The 22484-nt window shown below is 34.6% G+C and overlaps 1 protein-coding gene across 1 annotated transcript in view; it reads left to right on the forward strand.

Annotated features, from left to right (window-relative positions):
* The window catches only part of DHX15 (DEAH-box helicase 15), a 58132-nt gene that overhangs the window by 28737 nt on the left and 6911 nt on the right, over window positions 1-22484 (forward strand). Inside the window, exons 5-11 of the mRNA XM_010362990.2 lie at window positions 1302-1520; window positions 6674-6841; window positions 13481-13567; window positions 14507-14656; window positions 15588-15696; window positions 16238-16429; window positions 19359-19481. Coding sequence (XP_010361292.1) covers window positions 1302-1520; window positions 6674-6841; window positions 13481-13567; window positions 14507-14656; window positions 15588-15696; window positions 16238-16429; window positions 19359-19481 — 1048 coding nt within the window. The remainder of the gene's footprint in view (window positions 1-1301; window positions 1521-6673; window positions 6842-13480; window positions 13568-14506; window positions 14657-15587; window positions 15697-16237; window positions 16430-19358; window positions 19482-22484) is intronic.

Here is a 22484-nt window from a genome sequence, read left to right on the forward strand (position 1 = left end):
TAAAAATGGGGAATACATACTGATCAATAACCAACTGTAAGAAATCACCTGTAAAAGAAGGAACTAGTAAGTACCTTCTTGTTTTGTTTCTGCTTTGCTATGTCTTCATTTTAGACTTTAAGTATATTTCTCCCCCTTTTTAGTAGTGCATTTTTAAGCCAAATCTTCTCAATTTCTTACCCACCTAGTTCTTTTATAATCTCATAACATATGTGTGTAACTGCGCTACTCACTCTACCCTTCATTAAGTACAGAGGCCCCCTTTACTTAAGGATCAAATCTTTGTCCCTCAGATCCATGTCCTTGTCTCATCACAAACACCCATTGTAACTTACAGTGTTGGAGAGTGGAAATAACTATACATAGGACAGGCAGCTCCTTAGAAATGTAGTCGCTTACCCTAGTGTATTACTTCTTTTCTCCATACCACATGTACCTTGGCCACTGTTACTATGTTGATTAAGGGCCTAAAACTATTTTCTGACATTTTTGTCCCCCAAAGTCTATGAAGTTCACCTTTTTGCTGTGTTGTGTGTGTTTACTATTCATTAGAATGTAGACTCATCCCTTGTTGATATGTGTGTTATAGAAGGGTTCGTAGCCTGGCAACAGAGCGAGACTCTATCTCAGAAACAAACAAACAAGGGTTCAGCACTGGCAAGAAAGATTCTGGGTCTTTAGAAAAAAAATTGAGGCCTGAGCATGTTTTTGTTTATAAAAATTAGATCAGTGCTTTAAAAAATATATTTAAAGCATAATGTGAGTACTGTCATTATTTATTAAACTTACTGTGCTACCAAGGTTTTAGTGAGAACCTGAAAGTAGAAATTAAGAACTCTAGTGAAACATTTTATGGAGGAACCTTCTTTTTATATCTGGTCCACTGAGGTTTGGTTTTGGTTTTTTGTTATTTGTTTTTTTTTTTTTTTTTTGCATTTTCTTTCTGTTTTTCCCTATTTGCAAAGTTTTAATAATGGTAGCAGTAATTATCCTATGTATTAATGTTTTCTTTTACCAATCTGAATTACATATAATTTTATAAAATCTGATTTTTAAGGTATTTTATGAAGAAATACTGTAGTTTATGCATTTATTGTTTTCTTTCTAAGTTTTTAAAAATGTAAATAACTTTTACTATAGTTCAGCCATTATGTATTTGATTTTTCATTTACAGTTTATTTGAAGGTTTTCATGGGCTTTTTAATAGCTGATATATACGTAGAATAGTGAATATTGCTATACTTTAAGACCACATAAGAACCCTTGAAGACAGCTTCAAGTAATTTACTGTTTTCTTTCAGGTTATAGTTATGAGCGCTACTCTAGATGCAGGAAAATTCCAGATTTACTTTGATAACTGTCCTCTCTTAACTATTCCTGGGCGTACACATCCTGTTGAGATCTTTTATACTCCAGAGCCAGAGAGAGATTATCTTGAAGCAGCAATTCGAACAGTTATCCAGATTCATATGTGTGAAGAGGAAGAGGGAGATCTTCTTCTTTTCTTAACTGGTCAAGAGGTATTGTTTTAATTTTCTTCATTATTTAACTTTTGACATACTGTTTCTAATATGCAGCAACTTTAATCATAAGAACATGGCATGTTAATCATTTTTTTTATTTCAATGTTCTTCAACCTGATTATATTAATATGTAAAATATATAACCCCCTTTATCTGTATACTATAGGAATACTTTTATATACCACTAGAGTTTGTGTTATAGTTAATTATTTTAAGAGTGTTAAATGCCTTTGGAATTTTAAGATTTTGCAATTGCAGGTTAGGAGATCCCTGGGATACAAGTGGTATTATGCTGAGGCATGAATTTGCATCATAGCTGCTTTGAAATCAGGTTATCCTCATACAGTTATTTAGCTTGTGAGTGAACTTGGGTGCCTATTCATCATCAAAACACTTCAGTTTGGTTTTGTCTTCCCATATGCTCATGAAGGTTGGGAAGGATGACTAAAAGTTCTTAGTTAGAATTTACTTCATTTAAAATTGTATTCTCAGATGTAGTATTTCTAAGCTTATTTTCAATAGGGTGTTTATAGGTGTGCTTTGGAATTCTTGAATGGCTAAATAAATTCAGAAGCTATTTGGATAATACCGAGTTTTAAAAAGGCTTTTACGAAAGGGTTTTTCTTTTTCTTTTTTGGGGTGGAGAGGGAGGACAGAGTCTTTCTCTGTCACCCAGGTTGGGGTGCAGTGGCATGATTATCAGCTCACTGCAACCTCTGCCTCCCGGGTTCAAGTGATTCTCTTGCCTCAGCCTCCCAAGTAGCTGGGATCACAAGTGCCCACCATCACGCCTGGCTAATTTTTTTATTTTCAATAGAGACAGGGTTTCACTATGTTGGCCAGGCTAGTCTTGAACCCTGGACCTCAGGTGATCTGCCCTTCTTAGGCTCCCAAAGTGCTGGGATCATAGGTGCAAGCCACCACACCCGGCCCCAAAATGCTTTTCTGATGGCATATAAACAGCATTTGTGCTGTAATGGTGGTATTGAGACTGTTGGGATAATCATTTTGTCCTCCTGTGTCTGGTCTCTCTAGTTTCTCACTTCCTCCAAAGTGCATAGTATATTTTTATTTTTATTATTTTTGACATGGAGTTTTGCTCTTGTTGTCCCTGCCTCGGCCTCCCAAAAGTGCTGGTATTACAGGCGTGAACCACTGCGCCCAGCCATATTTTTACTTTTTAAATCAATATTTAAAGTCGTCATCATACTCAGATAACATAAGCTTATTGAGATTCTATCAAATATCAAATGGCCTCCATGGTTAAGGACCTGAAAGGTTTTTCTCTGAGACAGCTTTGTGCAGTATTTTTAAACTGTGAATCCCACAGCTGGGGAATGGAAGGGAGTAAAAAGCTGAAGGGTTTTCAGATGCGTGCTAGAGTGTAAGTCTTTCATGAAATAAAATGCCACTCTAGTTGTCAACTGTTTATATGCATACCATTGCTTCTTTAAATTATCTTTAGGTTCCCAGTCTTGAATTTGTAGAGTTGTGGGGAGAAGGTAGCAGAAAACCTAACGTTTTGTTTACATTTCATTTGTTGTGTTTAGTAGTAGAGCTGTTCTAAAGTAAATATTACCTTCTCATTTTTGTGAACCTTTGTTATTTTTATTTGGTAAGTTAAATGGTACTGTGAAATCAGTACTCCTTTCTTCATAAATCTGAATAGCCTCCATGAAATTGAGTAATCTTATAAAATTTTAAAACCGGTTTTTAAGAACATATTCTGACCACCTAAATAAAAGTGCTTCTGTAGTCACCTAAGTTAATTTGGGAGGGAGAGAGAACAGTTTAAAGTGTTGCCTAGATAGGAATTAGATAAGAGTGATTGTAATTAAATAATTTTTTGTCTTTAATTTTTCTTAGTAAAATTCTTTTTCAACATGCAGTGAGTTAAGTGGTAAGGTCTAGATTAATTTACTAACATACTGCTGCTTTTGGAGTTAAAAATCTTTCCTCAAATAAAGAACTCCTGAACTGTCTTTATTCTTAGTATTGCTGATGACTAAGCAGATGGCTGCTGTTGGGACAGTGAAACTTCCTTTTCCTCCTCTACCTATTTGTGTTTATATTCTGATGAATGCAGATAAGTTTTGTGGCATTCTCAGCTGATAGTGTTGACTTTTTGTAAGTTTGGCAAACCTTAGGGAAAATTTTTATTGCAAGTTTTAAAACTGTTTAGGACTTTATCTAAAAACGTAAGTGTTACGGGATTTCTTCCACATTTTAGAGATGCCTTTATATCCTACATAGTCATCATTTTGTTTTAGCTCCATGCATTCCTAGCAGATTGGGTAATCTAATTTCCAGCAAAGTTGGAATTGTCATTTTAAAATATTGGAATCACAAAGCAAATGTCTAATTTAAGCACTTAATTTTTAATGTGTGAAATCTGGATATTTTGTGATTTCTGACCATTTATTTTTCATATATATACAGTAAAATTAAAATTGCAGATACTCTTAAATGTTGGAAGCCTAGTTTTATATTATGTTCAAATATTTTTGAAGTTGGAGAACTCTTAATTTTTTATTTGCATGCCAGCAGGGGGCATTCTAATCTAGATACAACATTTGAAAGCAGTATTTTCAGAAAATATTTATTCGCTTTGTTACGTTTTTTATTTAGATGAGTAGCATCTACTTTCATTAGAAACTTGAGATTTCAAAGGGGGATCTGTTAACATTGAATCTTTAATAGTAATTTTCTGTGTTGATTTTTGAGACAGATAACCTTTAAGAAAACTGGTGTGTTTGAAATAAGTGAAAAGTAATTTATTTGTTCTTACTGTGTTAAGGAACTTTGTGTTTTTTGATACAGAAACACAGTTGGACATTAAAAAAAATATAAAGTAAACATCCTAAAATTCTTCCTCACCCGTTAGTATCATTGTCCTTTGGGGGGAAAACGCGATTTGTTGACAAGGGTAGCTTCTGATTGGGTCATTTATTGGAGAGGCTGCCTAGTATATAGTGAGCGTTTTACATACTTCTGGGTTTAATTGAATTAATACTTCAATAAAATTTGGAATACATTTGTCTGCAGTGCTGCCTTCCATTTTTAAGTTCCTTTGCCTCTTCCAGAGCTGTCATACATAATCTGTCTCTCTCTTTTCTTCTGTCTTGATATTCATTATGTCTCCTCTTGAATGCAAATGCCTTAGAATATAGTCATGTGCGACATAACATTTTGGTCAAGACAAAGTTCTCAGATAGCCATGGTGCTGGTCCCATAAGATTATAATGGAGCTGAACGTAACCTTGCAACATCATAGCACAACACATTACTCACTGCTTTGTGGTGATGCTAGTTCAAACAAACCTACTTTGCTACCAGTTGTTTAAAAGTACTATATAGCATGTACAATTACGTACAGTACATAATGATAATAGGACATTGTTAGTGGTTTATGTATTTACTACATGTTTTATCATTATTTTAGAGTGTTCTCCTTCGACTTAAAAATGTTAACTGTAAAACAGGCTTAGGCAGGTCCTTCAGGAGATATTCTAGGAGAAGACATTGTTATCACAGGAGATGACAGCTCTATGTATGTTACTGGCCTTTGAAGACCTTCCAGTGGGTTAATATGTAAAGTTGGAAGATAGTGATATTGATGATCCTGACCCTGTGGGGGTCTAGGTTAAGTGTGTGTTTTGGGTCTTTTAACCAAAAAGTTTAAGAAGTTGAAAAAGTAAAAAATTTTAAATTAGAATAAAGCTTATAGAGTAAGGATATAAAGAGAAAATACTTTTGCACAGCTGTACAGCGTGTTTGTGTTTTAAGCTAAGTGTTACTACGAAAGAGTCAGTTAAAAAATTAAAGTTCATAAAGTTAAAAAGTTGCAGTAAGCTAAGGTTAATTTATTGAAGAAAGAAAAATATATCAAAAGAAAATACATTTTCAATAAATTTTGTGTAGCCAAAATGTACAGCGTTTATAAAGTCTACAGTTGTGTACAGAATGTCCTAGGCCATCACATTCACTGAGTACTCACTCACAGCAGCTTTCAGTCCTGCAGACTTCATTCATGGCAGATACCCTATACGGGTGTACTGATTTTTACCCTTTTTTTTTTTTGAGACGGAGTTTCGCTCTTGTTGCCCAGGATGGAGTGCAGTGGCGCAATCTCGCCTCACCGCAGCCTCTGCCTACCTGGTTCAAGTGATTCTCCCACCTCAGCCTCCCAAGTAACTGGGATTACAGGCATGTGCCACCACACCCAACTAATTTTGTGTTTTTAGTAGACATGGAGTTTCTCCATGTTGGTCAGGCTGGTCTCAAACACTCGACCTCAGGTGATCCGCCTGCCTCGGCCTCCTAAAGTGCTGGGATTACAGGCGTGAGCCACCATGCCTGGCAGTTTTTATCTTTTATACCATATTTTTACCATGCCTTTTCTTTGTTTAGATGAACAAATACTTCCCATTGTGTTACAGTTGCCTACTGTATTCACTTAAGTAACATGCTCCTCAGGTTTGTAGCCTAGGAGCAATAGGCTATACCATCTAGGTTCATGAATACACTAGAATGTTTACACAACAACAGAGTCGCCTAACAGATTTCTCAGAACATATTCCTGTCATTAAGCAATGTGTGACTGTAGTTTTCTGAGAAAAAAAATTGTAGCTGCTCTAAGACATTTGGGTTAGCCTAGTTCTTAAATATCTGTGTTGATACTGTAAAGGTGTTTGTTCTCATTAGGCACAATGAAGCAAATCTTCCATATAATTGCATTAGTGATACGTGACATTAAAGCCTAATTGGCTTATTTAAAATGTCTAGCACATCAATTTCTTTTAGATTGTGAAAATTGAAAAGGTCATAAGTGCATTTAAATATTCCTGGGTGAGAAATTTCAATTTTAGTACAATTTGTTGAGAATTAATTAGGAAATCCGACTCTAAGAAAAGGGGTGTGGAATGCAAATAAGGCAGTTATATATTCATTTGAATACAAAAATGAAAGTTTCTTGGATTGTTTTGGAAATCTCGTTGAAATTTGCTAAATTAGTTTTGGTTACTAAATTGAAAATATGGTATCCATGAAGTGAAAGAAGATGGCATACATCAAATAGACTGCATAGAACTGTGATTATAGTACATAAAAATGTTCCAGTATTCGTTTTTAGACTCACTTTTATTTTGTAGGAAATTGATGAAGCCTGTAAGAGAATAAAGCGTGAGGTTGATGATTTGGGCCCTGAAGTTGGCGACATTAAAATCATTCCATTGTATTCTACACTTCCACCTCAGCAGCAGCAACGCATTTTTGAGCCTCCACCTCCCAAAAAACAGAATGGAGCAATTGGAAGAAAGGTAACATTAGAAATGTTCTTTGTAAACATTTCACTTAATAATGAAAGAATTATTTATGACATGCAAACTTCATTCAGTTATAAAGGACTAAGTTGTGGGTGATTATGATCTAGGTTTGTACAACAAAATAATATCCGTTTGTAGGGTTCTGCATATCTCTTGACCCTAAAGTAAGAATGGGTACTGCTTCTCCTAGGTAGTCCCTCCTTAGCAAATGGAAGATTCGCTAGAATGGGTTAAGAAAAGAGGATGTTGGCCAAGTACTGTCTTTTCTCCTATTAAATCACTTGGTATAAAGTAAGCACTTTTTCTTTGGTGCCTTGGCCTTCTGCCCATAATTTTCTTTAAGGCTTCACCAAGTAATGTCTATAGGTGGGAAATGTTGACTCTGTGCAGACCTCTAATAACAGTAGCACTCTTGTGGCCGGGCGTGGCGGCTCATGCCTGTAATCCCAGCATTTTGGGAGACCAAGGTGGGCAGATCACGAGGTCAGGAGTTTGAGACCAGCCTGACCAACATGGTGAAGCTCTGTCTGTATTGAAAATTAAAAAAAATTAGCCGGTCATGGTAGCGCATACCTATAATCCCAGCTACTCAGGAGGCAGAGGCAGGAGAATCGCTTGAACCTGGGAGGCGGAGGTTGCAGTGAGCTGAGACCGTACCACTGCACTCCAGCCTGGGCAACAGAGCGTGACTCCATCTCAGAAAAAAAAAAAGGTAGCACTGATCACACTGTATAACTACGTGAGTTCCTTAAAGGCAGAAGCTTCATCTAGATCCTGTCACACAGACAGGAACAAGATTATTTCAGCCCTATTTCTGAGATACTTTGCTGAGGGGGTGGGAAGACATCCTGGTTCCAGTTTGAAACAGCAGCTAGGCTTTTATTTATTTTTTAAGATTTGGGAGTCCTAATAGAGTCTTTGAAAATAAGATTGCACAGTTTTATTAAAAGGTTTAAATCACCTGGACAGTGGAGTCAAGTAGACTTTTAAACCTAGCTGTGTATTAGGTTACATAATAGCTGCATGTGAATTTTGGTAAGATTTTCTTAATTTGTGATCCTAGTTTTTCATTTTTTAAAGCTGTTACTTTGATCCCTTAGGGGGACGATTGTCAAGGATTAAGTTTGATGTATACAAGATACTTATGTACAAGGCTTTTGTGGCAGCTGCTATAAGTTTCTTCAGTTTATTTATATTGAAGAAAGTCTTACCTGAACTTTTTCCTCACCTCATTTACTTGTTAGTCAGAATCGGAATTTGTTGCTTTCTTATTTCTGTATTGAGGACTAACACACCCACAACTTCTTTTGTGATTTTTTTCCCTAGTATCTTTGCTAATTTTTTGATGATTACTTAAAAATTACAAATCATAAAGAAACACAATTGTGATTATTTTTTACATGGCCAGATAAAACTGAAATGAACACAATATGTTTCTCAAATTGAAAGAATTCACTGAGTGGATGTGCAGTTACCAGCCTAGTGTAATGTAAATAAACAAGGATTGATAGAAATATTTTAAAAAAAAAACCGCTTTTGAGTTTTTCATAGATCATCAAGTGTAATAAATTTGACTTTTAGAAAATAGTCTAATCATAGCTTCATAGTGTTGAACTTTTATTTTTTGCCTGTCTCTAGAACATGTTAAAGTATTTTTTTCATGTTACCTTACGTGTATTCTGAACTTTGGGGAAAACTTGTCATTTTAAGTGATAGTTTTAATATATAATTTTGAAGCTGATTTGTGGACTGGAAAGTGCTTTATTCTCTGTGGGCCTAATTTTAGCTTGATTCCTCATCAGCAGAAATATCTATCTATCTATCTATATATATAGAGAGAGAGAGAGATAGAGAGAGATAAATACATGTCTTAAATATTTATATAATAAGCAGAAGTTAATGCACCCTCCAGGCAGAGCCTTAATTTTTTTCTTTTTTTTTTTTTTAAACAGCATGGGGTCTCACTATGTTGCCAGGGCTGGTCTTAAACTCCTGGGTTCAATCAGTCCCCACTCCTGGGCCTCCCAAAGTGCTGGGACTACAGGCGTGAGCCACCAGGCCCGGCCCTCAGCCTGCCTGGTTTTCATTTGTCTTGAAATCATGTGTACTTTGTATATCTGTATTTGTTTTATTTTTAAAATGCTGTGTTTGTTTGCCATTGAGTGAAATTGGTGTACAACAAAGATGTCCCGTTTGTGCATCCTTTTGTGTACTTCTCATTTCATTGAGTTCTACTTTGAGAAATATGGGCCCATATGTACTACAATTACACATCTGAGCTCTTGCTGTCTTAAGCCTATGAAGTAAATTAAGGTTTTTGTTTCTGTTTTGCTTTTTGTGTTTTAAATCCTTAGGATGCTGAGGAGAATTTTGTCTTATTGAAAAGAGTGACTCAGCAATGGCTGGATATGTGATGATGGCCACAGTTGGTGATAGGCTTACTCTGAGGACTGATCATGAGCTTGTATTTCAAAACTAAGAGCTATAATGCCACTTTGCCATCCAGTGATGGTGTTTCAGCCAAAGCTGTAGGACCTCTTGCTGGGAAATCATGTTATCCTTACCTTGAGTCAATTTCATCTTAGAGATTGAGACGAGCACTGATGTAGCTTCCCTGGACAGTCCTAGGGAGAGTAAAGGAAGACTTCCTTGGCAGTTGCTGCATCATTTTCATTATGAGGAAGAACATTCTGAGGTGCAGCAGATTAAGCACAAATTTAAAGTTTCATACAAGGCTAGCTTATAGAGGAGGGATCTATAGAAGTTTTACTGTTCATATGTAATTTTAAACTTACTGTTTGCATCTAATTGTGAAAAACAGAGTATTTGATTTTTTTTTTGTTAAACTGTTTATTCTAATATAAGGATAGTAGCTAGCATAAAGCAAATATATAAAAGTATTGCAAGTTTTTGAACAAATAAAATATTTAATGTGATATTTTAATTTCCATCAAATTGTGATTCTGTATAACTTTATATTTGAGTACCTTTTATAAGGCAGTGCCATTTATTTCTCTCTATTAGTTTATGCAAAATAGATTTTATAACTTGATTGTGATACTAATAAAACAGTAGCCTTTTAAACATGTTACAGTACTAATGGTGAATGATTTCAAGTTTTTAGCAATCAAGAAAGGTTGAGAATGCAACATATATTAATACGAGAGTAGATATTTTTACCTCTTGATAATTTTTGAAGTTTATTCAAGTATTTGACTAAGTTAAAAGTTATAGTAATTCTTTACATGCATTCAAGTTTACTCTTCAGTAGATAACTTCTCTGCATTTCTTGACTGAGACATACAATTGTTATTTTATGGATTTGATTGTTACTAAAATACCACTATAATTATTTTTTAAATATTTAGTTTTCACAAATTTTGTTCATACAAATAGCTGACTTTTCTATAGTTTATCCTGCATTTTGCTAATTAATACGATTCAGAGCATCAGTTGCTCAGTAAAAAAGAGAAATGGCCCTTATGGAGATGGTTCTATAGTTCTATAGTTTTAAAGAGAGACTTGATGATCCAGGGTCTGAAGATAGCTTACTGTGGTGCTGCTGGGATGTTTATAAGCAAATAAGTTGATGTCCTTGTATTGGAGACCCCCACAGAGTTCCCTGGGGACTAAAAATCCAAATTAGTTTAAACTAAATGCATTATTGTGTCCAGACAGTATTCAGGTAGGGCAAATGAAGTACTGCGAATTCTACTCCTGAAGTGGAGTTATTGGGGGTGGGGTGAGGGGTGGGAAAGTGGTTCTATTAGAAAAAAAGTAAGTTATATTAGAAGGCAGGTTATTGAGGGGGAAAATTTACTCTTAGCATGTCCTGACAGTGATGCCAAGCTTTTCACCATAGAGTCTGTTCCATATTAGTCAATGAAATTTGAACATTTTTTAAGGCTCTTTGAACACTTACTGCAGTGTTGCAGTCTAGAAAGCATGTAACAATTATATTGATTCTTACTGGTCATAATGTAAATCCCTCGACAAATTCAAGGTCATTTTGTCTCCTGATGGGTTCCTGATTGTATGGTGTGCCATTTACAATTAGAACATGCTTAGGGCTCAGTTGCTGAGGTTCCAAAGAAGCTTTTATCTTGTCATGTATTAGTTTGCTTTTGCACTGTGTGTGTGTGTGTGTGTGTGTGTGTGTGTGTATTTAGCCTTAGCTATTTTTAGTCCTTGAGAAAGGCCTAAAACTTGTGCTTTTTTGTAAGGACTCAATTTAACACTTGTATTTTAGGGTTTGACTTTTGGCTGGCAATAGGCTCTTATTAATATCAATAATGACATGGGTTTGCCAAGTTGGCATAAATCATTTGGCATAAATCATCTTAAACACGTGCAGAATCATGCATCCATGTCTTGTTAAGTATTACAGAATTTAATACACACACCCAGACAAAAGACATACAGGATGAAATTATTTTGTGGAGAAAAATTGTTTTTTTTTTTTTTAATAATAGTAACTCTTTAAAGAATTGGTCACATCAGAAATTTTTATCACATTGTATTCTGTTCTAGGAGAAATATGTGACATGTATTTTTTGCCAGAACAACTTTTTTAAAAGTGATTTTCTTCATAAATATATTCAGAACCATGGTTTTCACCCCAGAATTCCAGAAAGCCAGAAGACGTCTTCTGTATTTACAGGCATGTAGTTGGTTCTGTATAGATTTGAGATAGGGTCTCAGTCTGTTGCCTAGGGTGGAGTTCTGTGCCATGATCATCGTAGCTTACTGCAGATTCAATCTCCTGGACTCAACCAGTCCTCCCATCTTAGCCTCCTAGGTAGCTGGGACTACAAGCATGTGCCACCATGCGTGGCTAATTTCTTTTAATTTTATAGAGTATTTCCACATTCTTACATAATTTATTCACTATAACCCTGTGTTACATAGACTAAGTAATATGTAAGTTATAAAAGGAGTACAAGCTTGGGGGTGTTAAAACCTTTCCACAGTTACTTAGCTACTCAGGTTTGATTGCTGTGTCTGCCAGTTATCTCTAAGTTCGTCACTTCTTTAACTACAACAAACGGACTTTCTAGAAGAATATTAAATGCAGGTTATGCTTATTCAGGTTTCACCTGTTAACCTTATGTGTGTTGTTGTTTGCTTCAGTTCTAGTTGCTGATTATTCATCTAAATGTCCTGAAGAACGTATTTCAGCAACATCATCAAACCACTTGTCGTTCCTTATTCCTTTGCTAGTTGTCAGTCTTTTCAACTGACAAATAAAAGGAAACATTTTGGTTTTTTACTTGTAAATTATTCTGAAATACCCTGATGGTAGATTGCTATTATGTTTTTAAATCCCTGAGGTTTCCTGCTAGTATTTTGGGAAGTGTACTACTTAGTAAACATGAAATCAGAAAATGAAACTGTTAATATTATTTTAAGTAAAATAGTGAATGCAGCAAAAGCATATGATTTTTTAAAGCTATTTGATTTATAAAATTAAGTGTTTTTAAACTAAAATAGGGATAAATATAAATCTTTTCATTTTTTGTATGTGTCCATAGACATTCCTGCCCACATGTGTTTTTTAAGATGGAACTTTAAGTGCTGTTTCCTTCTCTAATGAGTAGGTCTTAACTTTACCTTCAAGGACTATCCTAAATGCTGTTATTTTTCAGTAAAGCTTTTCTTGTCTTTGCTATGGAAGTAAACCTTTTTAAATTTCACAGTGTATCTTTGGTGCCACTCACACTTTCTATCCATGTCTAATCTTCCCTTACAAATGGTAAAAGCAGACTCTGTTTGATTCATCTTCTGTATCAATTGCTTGCGTATACAGACATCTTCAACTTAATATCAGTAACCTGTTCCTGAAAATCAGATGTACTGAGTTAAAATTAATGAGGAATCCCCATTTCCCATTGTTTTAAAAGGAAAAAATTATATGTAACATCTTTCCTAAGTCCTTAACTAATTTTCTAAAACATGTAATTTATAGTAAAACATGCACATATACAAAGCTATCATATTAGTATGTAAATGCTTTAAACGTTTTCTGTCAATAAAAAAATTACAGTTCTTAACAGTTGCTTTGTATTATTTAGTAGCATATTACATGTCATCCCTTTGAGATCATGCACTTACCAAAATATTTACATTTGATTCTGCTGATCTGTCAGTTCTTACTGGATTATAACTTGAGGTTTTTCCCATGTGGCATTTTGTTTAAAATGTTGAGTTGAATTTTGGTGATATAAATAACGAAGTTTTCATTTTGAAAGATACACTTGTGGAAATTTGAATACTAATTATAAGGGCTGTTTTATCAGACATTTTGTAAGGCATGTTATATTGCTTTATCAGTATTTTTCTTTTTATGCTGTCAATTAATTTGATTAAGCAAAATGTAGCACAGTTGAGTGATAACCTGAAGTAATTAATAGCTTTGTTGAGAAAGAAGTTGCTGTTGTGACGTAAGCAAAATTTTGGTTTCTTAAATTTTAATTTACCTTTTTAAAGCATTGGCCATTGAAGAGCAAATCATATATCTAGTTTATTTGCTGGTTTGAAATTCCTTGTGTTAGTGAAAGTTAGTGGCAGATCTTTAACAGTCCTGTTAATTTTATTTGATATGTAATATAATTTACATACTCTATTTCTTAACAGGTAGTTGTGTCAACTAACATAGCAGAAACATCTTTGACAATAGATGGTGTGGTGTTTGTGATTGATCCTGGATTTGCGAAACAGAAGGTACATATTTAGTGGATACTTTATAAATTAGAGTTGGTTTAACAGTACTTACTACCCATTCATTTAATGGCTAAAATTTACCTTTCAGAATTATTTTCTTTTGTTTGATTTTCAGATTTCTGCTGTATGTTCTGGGTGGCTCTCAGAAATTAAGACACTGTTTAATATGTAATTCTAGGCTTTTTTTTCTTTTAGAGTTGCTTTGATTTCTTTGTTTCAGTGTAGTGATGGTGGGTGTTTTGGCTTGTATATTCATTTAACAGTATGGGTTTAGTAATAAAGTACAGGATTTCCATCCCTGCAATTCAGTCATTTATTCACTTACCCAACATTAGAGTTACTGCTGTCAACTAGGCACACTATTTGAAAACAGTACTATGTTACTCCTCTAGTTTAACAGTGCTTGTGTACTAAATGAAGTGAAGTGCAAGTGAACTGGCTATTTAATAAATACATGTTTTATTTTTCAAGTATCTTTTGGATAAATTGATTACGTTTTGTAGGCATATCATGTTATTGCTGGAAATTTTTTTCATTAAACAGTATCAGAGTCATAGTACCCAGAACATTGAGTTTTGAAAGTGAAGGTTTCTTTTTGGGCAGAATCCTTGACTGCCCCGCATATAGAAAGCAAGGAAAAAGGTCAGCCTGATAGAACTGAAACTATCTGAAATTAGGAGGAGTAAGGATTATATAAGCTGTCTGTGTGTTTGACAAGAAGTTTTCATGTTAGTTTGAGTCTTTCAGATGATCGAATTAGAGTATCTAAAAGAATTTGAAGGTTCAGGATGATGGGTTGTCTATTGTAGCAGCACGATTTATGGCTATCAATATTTCTTTGTTTATTTTAGAATTAACTGTGGGCTTTGGATACTTCTGTTGGATCACAAGTTTGTGTTTGACTGAAGAAAGACTCTTGTGTTATTTCAATTCCAATAGGTCTACAATCCTCGAATCAGAGTTGAGTCCCTTTTGGTGACAGCTATTAGTAAAGCGTCAGCTCAACAAAGGGCTGGTCGAGCTGGACGTACCAGACCTGGAAAATGCTTCAGACTTTACACAGAGAAAGCTTATAAAACAGAAATGCAGGTATGGGGTATTGTTATTTCCTACTGATGTGTTTAAAATGTTAAGTTGAATTTCTAACCAGAAGAAAATTGCCTTATTTACTTAATCTTGCCCTTTAGGATTAAAAGCTCCTTAGCTTTTCCAGGAGTGAAATGTATGGTGTAATTAACTTAGGTAGTTGCACACCCCCTTATCCCAGGCTGATACATTCCAAGACCCCCCCCCCCCCCCACCATGCCTGAAAACTAGAATATGCTGAACCTTACTTATATATACTATGTATAAATGTCTTTCTTTACAATTTCACTGATAGAAGATACATTCTTATTTTAGATGTGTTTTTCTTTTTTTTTTTTTTCTTTCCGTACTAGGTTTCAACTTTCTTTCTTTCCTTACTTTCAACTTTTCACTTAAAGGAAGCACTTCAGGGCATATCCAAATTGCCAGCATCACTATTCTTGGCGCTTTGGGGCCATTATTAAGTAAAAGGTTACTTGAGCACAAGCACTGTGATACTGCAAAAGTTGATCTCATAACAGATGGTTGTTAAGTGACAAATGGGCATATGTGTATATAGCATACTACTAAGAATGGTGCACAATTTAAAATTGATGAATTGTTTGTTTCTGGAATCTTTAAATTTTTTCTGGTGACAGTGGTTAACTGAAACCATGGAAATTGAAAACACAGATGAGTGAAGGCTACTATACAAATTTCTTTCTGCAGTTTCCAGTTTTATGGACAGTAGCAAACACTTCGAATACTATAAAGATAGTTGGAGAAAAATGGTTTCTCTCTAGTCTAGTCTGCAAGTATTTATCTCTTCTGAGACAGTAGTGTAGAAGTAATGCCAAAACAAATAGCTCAGGAGGCAGTGAACAGATTTTTGTTTTCTTGAACAGAGACTGAGGCATGTTTAACATAACAAATACATGTTTTTGTTTTTTGCTAGGATAACACCTATCCTGAGATTTTGCGTTCTAATTTAGGATCAGTTGTGTTACAATTGAAGAAACTTGGTATTGATGATTTGGTACATTTTGATTTTATGGATCCACCAGGTATGACTTACCAAAACACATTTTTATCAGATCTTTTAACCAAAATTGACTCTTAGTGTTTTTCTGCATCCTATTTAATATATGTATTAAATACATTTTGCCTTTTCCATCCAGCGTGCATCAAGATTAAGTCTTACGTGATAGCATTAAAACTAAAAAAGGTGACAGTTATATGAGCACATTCTTTTTTTTTCTTCAAAAGTTATTATGGGGGGGGTAGGTAAATTGAATTATCCTCTGGGCATGAAAATGTGAGAATTCCTAATTTTTCTTTGGGGAAAAAACAGTCTGATAAAACACATTGATGAATTAGCAGTTATTTAATGTATTTCGGAAGAAGACAGTTTTGCCTACAGGAGAATTTTGCAATGTTTTTATGATTCATTGTTTGCTAGATCTGTATAATTGAATTGGATGACAGTTTGAGTTTGAGTTTGGTCCACTGCAGAATGAAAAATGAGATTGCTTATAATAGTTTGTACTTTGTCACATTTTTGCTTGCTTAAGGCACCGTGTCTAATAGATTGTCTTTTACCCCTAGCTCCTGAAACTCTGATGAGAGCCCTGGAACTTTTGAATTATCTGGCTGCTTTAAATGATGATGGAGATCTGACTGAATTGGGATCCATGATGGCAGAGTTTCCTCTAGATCCACAGCTCGCAAAAATGGTTATTGCAAGTTGTGACTACAACTGTTCTAATGAGGTCCTATCTATTACTGCTATGTTGTCAGGTAATAGAGGGAAAGGAACAAAAAAAAGCCCAGCTCTTCAAAGTTTGGGTGGACTTCACTTTTCTTTTTGTTTTTTAATTTTTAGTATGATAGTGGATTTTATAGATGGTTTTAAGGAATTAATTTTGTTTCCTAAATACCTTGTAAATAGCTTCGTAATGACATAGTACTTACAAAAGTAAAGTAAGTCATTGTGCACAAAAGATAGTAAAACATGGCTGCCTTGAGTGCTAATAAAAATTGCAGTTAGTTTGAGCACAGTTGTAACTCAATTCTTTGGTTAAAGGTCCATCACTGCTATCTTTGTGGGTTTTTTTTTTTTTTTTTTTTTACTGCAAGTACCAGAAGAACTTTGCTCTAGTACTTGGCTCTATTAAATGTGCCTGTGGCAAACTTAAAGCTGTACATTAAGTTGAGCCCTTTCTATATATGTACTCCAATGGCACCCAAACAAACATGAATTTCAAACTTGATATCAAGTAAATAGAAATAGTAATATATAATTTTAGGCTTAAAATCTAATCTGATAATGACATTCTTTTACAATGGTAGAAAAACTTGGTAAAAGAAACATACCTAATATATAAATTGCCAATTTTGTAAAATTGGACCATTAAGCTAAGGAAATAATGCTGTTTTTAGTAACAAAATGTAAACCACAAATGAATAGTAACTTGGAAATTAGATTTTTCCTAAAGGAAAAGAAATATTGTTAAGAAACAAATGAATGGCTATTCTTACAGCTAAAAATAGAAAGTAAGTTCTTACTGACAATCAAAATATTCTCTGCTACTAGTTTTAGCACTGGAGAGAACTGACTCCCTATTGCTGAATGGTTTATTGATCTTAATGCTGCAAATATTTCAAAATATTCTGTGGAATTAAAGGATAAATTGAAAAAAAATTAAATATAAAATAATATGGCTTAGTTTAGATGTGTGGTATATTCTAATGGTGTGAATTTTTTTATTTAAGAAGTAGCTAAAATGTTTTCTTGCAGAGTTATGACTGATCAGACTCAGAGCAGATGGGCAGGGCAGTATTGAGTCACTTTAATTAAATTGTAGCTTCATTTGCGGAGGTGGTGGTAGGTTGTTGTCTGCCTTTCTTATATGTTGTTTTATAGATTCTTCCAGTTGTACTTCTCCCAAGATTTTAGTTTTTAGAGAAAGCGTGGGGCAAGAACTAATGGATTGTGTACTTATTTGTCTATCTACCTAGTTTTTATTTCTCTAGGTTCTCTTACCAGATATACTTATATGATTACCGTTGTTTGAGTTAAGAATATTAGCTCTTTAAAAAGTTTGTTGTTGTGATGCAGTTGTAATCTTCCAACTATATCTCAGTTTTATTTGTAATTAAAAAAACCTTATTTTTATTTATTACAAATAAAAACCTTTAGTTTATCAGGAGAATGAGCATTTATGTGCAGCAATGTAAATGGACTGTTTTTAAACGGTCCATTTGTAGGAAAAGTGTTCAAATAAGAGGCGAGGAAGAAGTCATGGAACAAAAAACAGTTTGCTAAGCTTGTAATATGCTTTGTTTGACATTAAAATAGTTTTTGAAGTTTTGAGGTCCTGATATTAACAGTGCAAATCTGTAGAGGCCTTTCAGAGCACTACTTATTTATTTCCACTTAACTCTAGTGGCTAGTTCACATTAACATTCACAGCTGTGAGAAGTTTGTGTACTTTTATGATTACCTTGCTTCAGTTACATTAAGCAAGAGTTTTAATATTTATTATGATCATGTTTTGTTGTCACTATTTGGCTATTTTGGCATCTTTTTAAAGGGGAAACTGTATGGGAAAGAGTAATATGATACTGTATTTTATCTTGTTGATTATTCCCATTATCTTCTATCGGAACCGATAATTTATGAAGTTTTTCATTGATAAGGTTTTAAGAGCTTTTAAAATGTGTTGAAAAAGTCCCAAGCTGTTAAGTATTTTTATTTTCATATTGCTTTTATGACTATGGAATTGCTAAACTGAATTAAGGAAAGTTGTATTTCAAAAAATGTAGTACATGCTTTGTAACAATTTAAAGTTTTATGTGAATTAATATTGAGGCTCTAAACAAATAACTGTAGTTACATAATTTTGGTGACCCTTGATATGACTGTTTCAGACTAATTGTCAACTTTTGAAATATTGGACTTTGCTTTATATTGAGGTTTTGATACAAATAAGTTCGTTTTTTCCTTTTTTAAAATTGGGACTTTATTTTCTAATCCTTTTGTTAAAATGCTGAAACACTAGGCTGAATATCCCAGCCTTTTTGAATTTTCTTAATTCAGAGGCTAAAACCTTCCACCACTACTGCTATCATCCAAACCCAAGAATTCTTGATATTTTTATGTTTACATATGCTTCTGCTCACCGGTGCTAATAGTGATACCCACCAGTTGGTAATAGCCACAGTATTAGGGAAAAAATTCTGATAGAAACATGGCAGTAGACTGGTTTCAAAGTTGTTGTTAGCTCTGCAGTGGGCAAGTGTAGCTTCCTAACTTTCACGGCCATTCAATAGATTTAGTGGATGTCCTTTTGAAAAATTACAGTTAGCTGAAAGGCAATTGACACTATTCTGGTTATTGGTAGAGCTATCAGCACTGGTTTTTTTTTTTAATAAGTTGAGCTTTTTAGTATCCTGATGGCCTTCAGAATAGCTGTTTTGATGCCTACTTTTAGATCTAGTTAAAATAATCAGGTACTCTGTAGCTTTGAAATCCTCTTGTCTTACAGATGTGGTTAGGTGTTGATGTACCAAATCAAGGTAGTAAACAGTCCAAGATGCAGTTGGAGGCCATCCTGCCCTGCCCTATGCTCTGTGAACTGACCTAGCTAGGCCTTGTTCCTCTATCTGTGAATGCGTGACTCATCGATATGGGCGTTTGTGTTGGGCCCATACCAACCTTGTTTAGTCCCACAGTGTTTTGTTCGCCCCACGGAGGCCAAGAAAGCCGCAGATGAGGCCAAGATGAGATTTGCCCACATAGATGGAGATCATCTGACACTGCTGAACGTCTACCATGCTTTTAAACAAAGTAAGTGTAAATTTGATTGGAGACATTCTTTTGTCTAAATGTCACTTGCAGTGTATAAGATGTTTCTTTGTCCCACTTTCATTTATTATCTGTGACAACTTACATTAGAAACCCAGAGGTACTTTAGAAAAACTCCTGACTAGCATTTAAAATAGAAATTGCCAGTCTTTTCCAAAGTTGTTTATGTTTATAATCAGGGGATAAAGCACCAGTTGTAGAAAACCTGAAAAATACAGTGATAAAAATGACAGACTTGTATGACATTTATTGCTAATATGCAAGTTTTTATATACTTTTATTTCTGTGCATGTTACATTTTAAGAGTAGTTTTATATTGTTTATACAATTCATTACTCTAACATTTTTACTAATAAAGAACTTTTTTTTTTTTTTTTGAGACGGAGTGTTGCTCTGTCGCCCAAACTGGAGTGCAGTGGCCAGATCTCGGCTCACTGCAAGCTCCGCCTTTCGGGTTCACGCCATTCTCCTGCCTCAGCCTCCCGAGTAGCTGGGACTACAGGCGCCCGCCACCTCGCCCAGCTAGTTTTTTTGTATTTTTTAGTAGAGACGGGGTTTCACCAGGTTAGCCAGGATGGTCTCGATCTCCTGACCTTGTGATTCGCCCGTCTCGGCCTCCCAAAGTGCTGGGATTACAGGCTTGAGCCACCGCGCCCGGCAATAAAGAACTTTTTACACCAAAATAAAGCTAATAGAAAACAATGAACAAGTATGAATGATGGTTCTCAGGCTACCAGTGTCTTGTAAACATGATATGGAAAAGTTCAACTGTACTGTTAGTCGAAGAAATGCATTATTATTTTGGCATTATTATTGGTAGTGAAATGCATTACCATTTTCTCACCTATAAAATTTGCAGATATTGAAGAAAAATATTCCTTAGATGTATGGGAGTGGGGTTATGTGGTCTTTATGTGATTTTATGTTACCAGGAACTTTAACAACTTTATACTCTTTGACCCAGCAATAATTTAAAAAGTTATTTTTTGGTATTCTGTGGACACTGATTTAATTAAAGAATTTCATCCCATCATTATTTATGGTGGTAAAACAAAATTGGCTACCCAAATGCTCACCAGTGGAAAAATTGTGAGTTATGCTGTAGACATATGAAGTAATTGTTCTAGCTTTAAATTACCTTATCAGAGAATATTTAGTGACCTGAAAAACATTTGCCAATGACTTGTAAATGAGGAAACATAATAATAATGAAGTTATTGCTAGCTGCTGTTGGAATGTACCATTTACAAAAATTGAGAGGAAACCTTAATAAATTCAAAGGAGAAAAAAAATACAGCAATTGAGTAATTGAGCAACCGGATTTGACAGTTTTTTTTTAACTGATAGCCCTACATCATCACCCCGTGCCAAAAATGTGGAATTCCGTCACTAAGTTTGTAGTTTCTTCTCATGAGAAATTGGTTTCCTAATTTATAAAGTTGATATTCCAATTTTGTATGTCTGGTTTTATTTGTAACTCATTTTTATTATCTCATAAAAATCTCATTTATACTCTTAAAATGGGGAGCCTGTTGACTTTGGCACATCTCTGTGGGGGTGATGGTGAATTTATTTGTCTTGGGGTCCACAAGTGCTAGAGGGCCAGTGTGTGCACCACACGTAGTACCTAACTTGCTTTACGTCTGTTGCTTACTCCAGAACCCTGATAAGAGTTGAATAGAATTCATGACTAGCAGAGAGAAAGAATGGAGCCCTTCTCTGCCCAGGCCCAAAAAAACCTGGGCAGATATGAAAGTTAAGGGAAATGTGGTTATGAAACCAAAGGCTCAAGACCAGCGCATGGGTTACCTTAGAACAGTTAATCTTTCTTGTATCCAAATACTGGTATTACCTAGTGTTAAAGACTTACCCCTGATTAGACAGAAATACTCAAAAAACCTACCGTATTCATCTTGTATGCAAAACATACAGGGTGACCAAGAGATACATAACCTATTAAAGCCTTGAGAAGGAACAGATTTATAGTCAGAGGGAATGTAGTAAGTTAGAATGGTGTTGTCCACTCACCAGATGTGTGAGCTATTTCTGATAAACACATCAAAATACTACTTTTTACGTCAAAATACAACTAATAAAATAGAAAAAACAGACAAGTATGAATGATGGTTCTCAGGCTACAAGTGGCCTGTAAACAAGAGTTGGAAAAGTTCAAGTCTACTGTTTGCCCAAGAAATGAATTATTAGTGAGAGGTACTATGAGCTCTCACTGCCAGAGGGATGGTTAGTCATTGGTGGTTTTTAGGGGTTTTCAGTATGTGATGACTTGACATTTACTAGAACCGTCCTTATTAGTTAAAGATGAGGGTTTATGCTTTCATCACTGATTGCCACCTTTCCAAATAAGAGAAGCCCTTTAAAAAAAAAAGCAAAAAACTTTGCCAGATCCCCATGCATTATTTCAATATATGCATATATATGGATATGAAAATATTGGAAATATTTGTTTTCATGAAAGCTTTTTAAATGGTTGTATATTATTAATTGAATCATTCAGTATATTTGAAAAAAAGCGTGTTTCAGATACTGGTCAAGATGTTTTACGTTACAGACAATAGTTGATTACATAGTGAAGCTAAAATGTCATGTCAGTTAAAATGTTGTCTTAATACTATTTATGTAAATACCCTTTGAAATCCAAAACTAGATTTAAGTTATTTTGCAGTACCTTACTCTGTCTGGGGAGGGGAGATTACTCTCTGAAAATTAGACAGTGATTTGGCTTTAGATCTTAGGGGTAGTTTACTGTATTGGTGAGAGAGAAACAGCTAAAGTTATATTAATAAAATGTTCCCAGTTTTAGATTTACTTTTCCCATTTACGCAATTATTTCTCACAAGTTTAGAAATACAGTAGAACCATCAGATGTTAGTTATTAGTCATTTGTTCTTAACAAATAACTTAGAATTGCCATTTTTCCATCTGTAGTACATGAATTCTAAAAATTGAGAACCACACAAAAAAACT

The sequence above is a fragment of the Rhinopithecus roxellana genome, chromosome 2 (assembly GCF_007565055.1).
Source record: "Rhinopithecus roxellana isolate Shanxi Qingling chromosome 2, ASM756505v1, whole genome shotgun sequence".
In the NCBI taxonomy this organism is placed as follows: Eukaryota; Metazoa; Chordata; class Mammalia; order Primates; family Cercopithecidae; genus Rhinopithecus; species Rhinopithecus roxellana.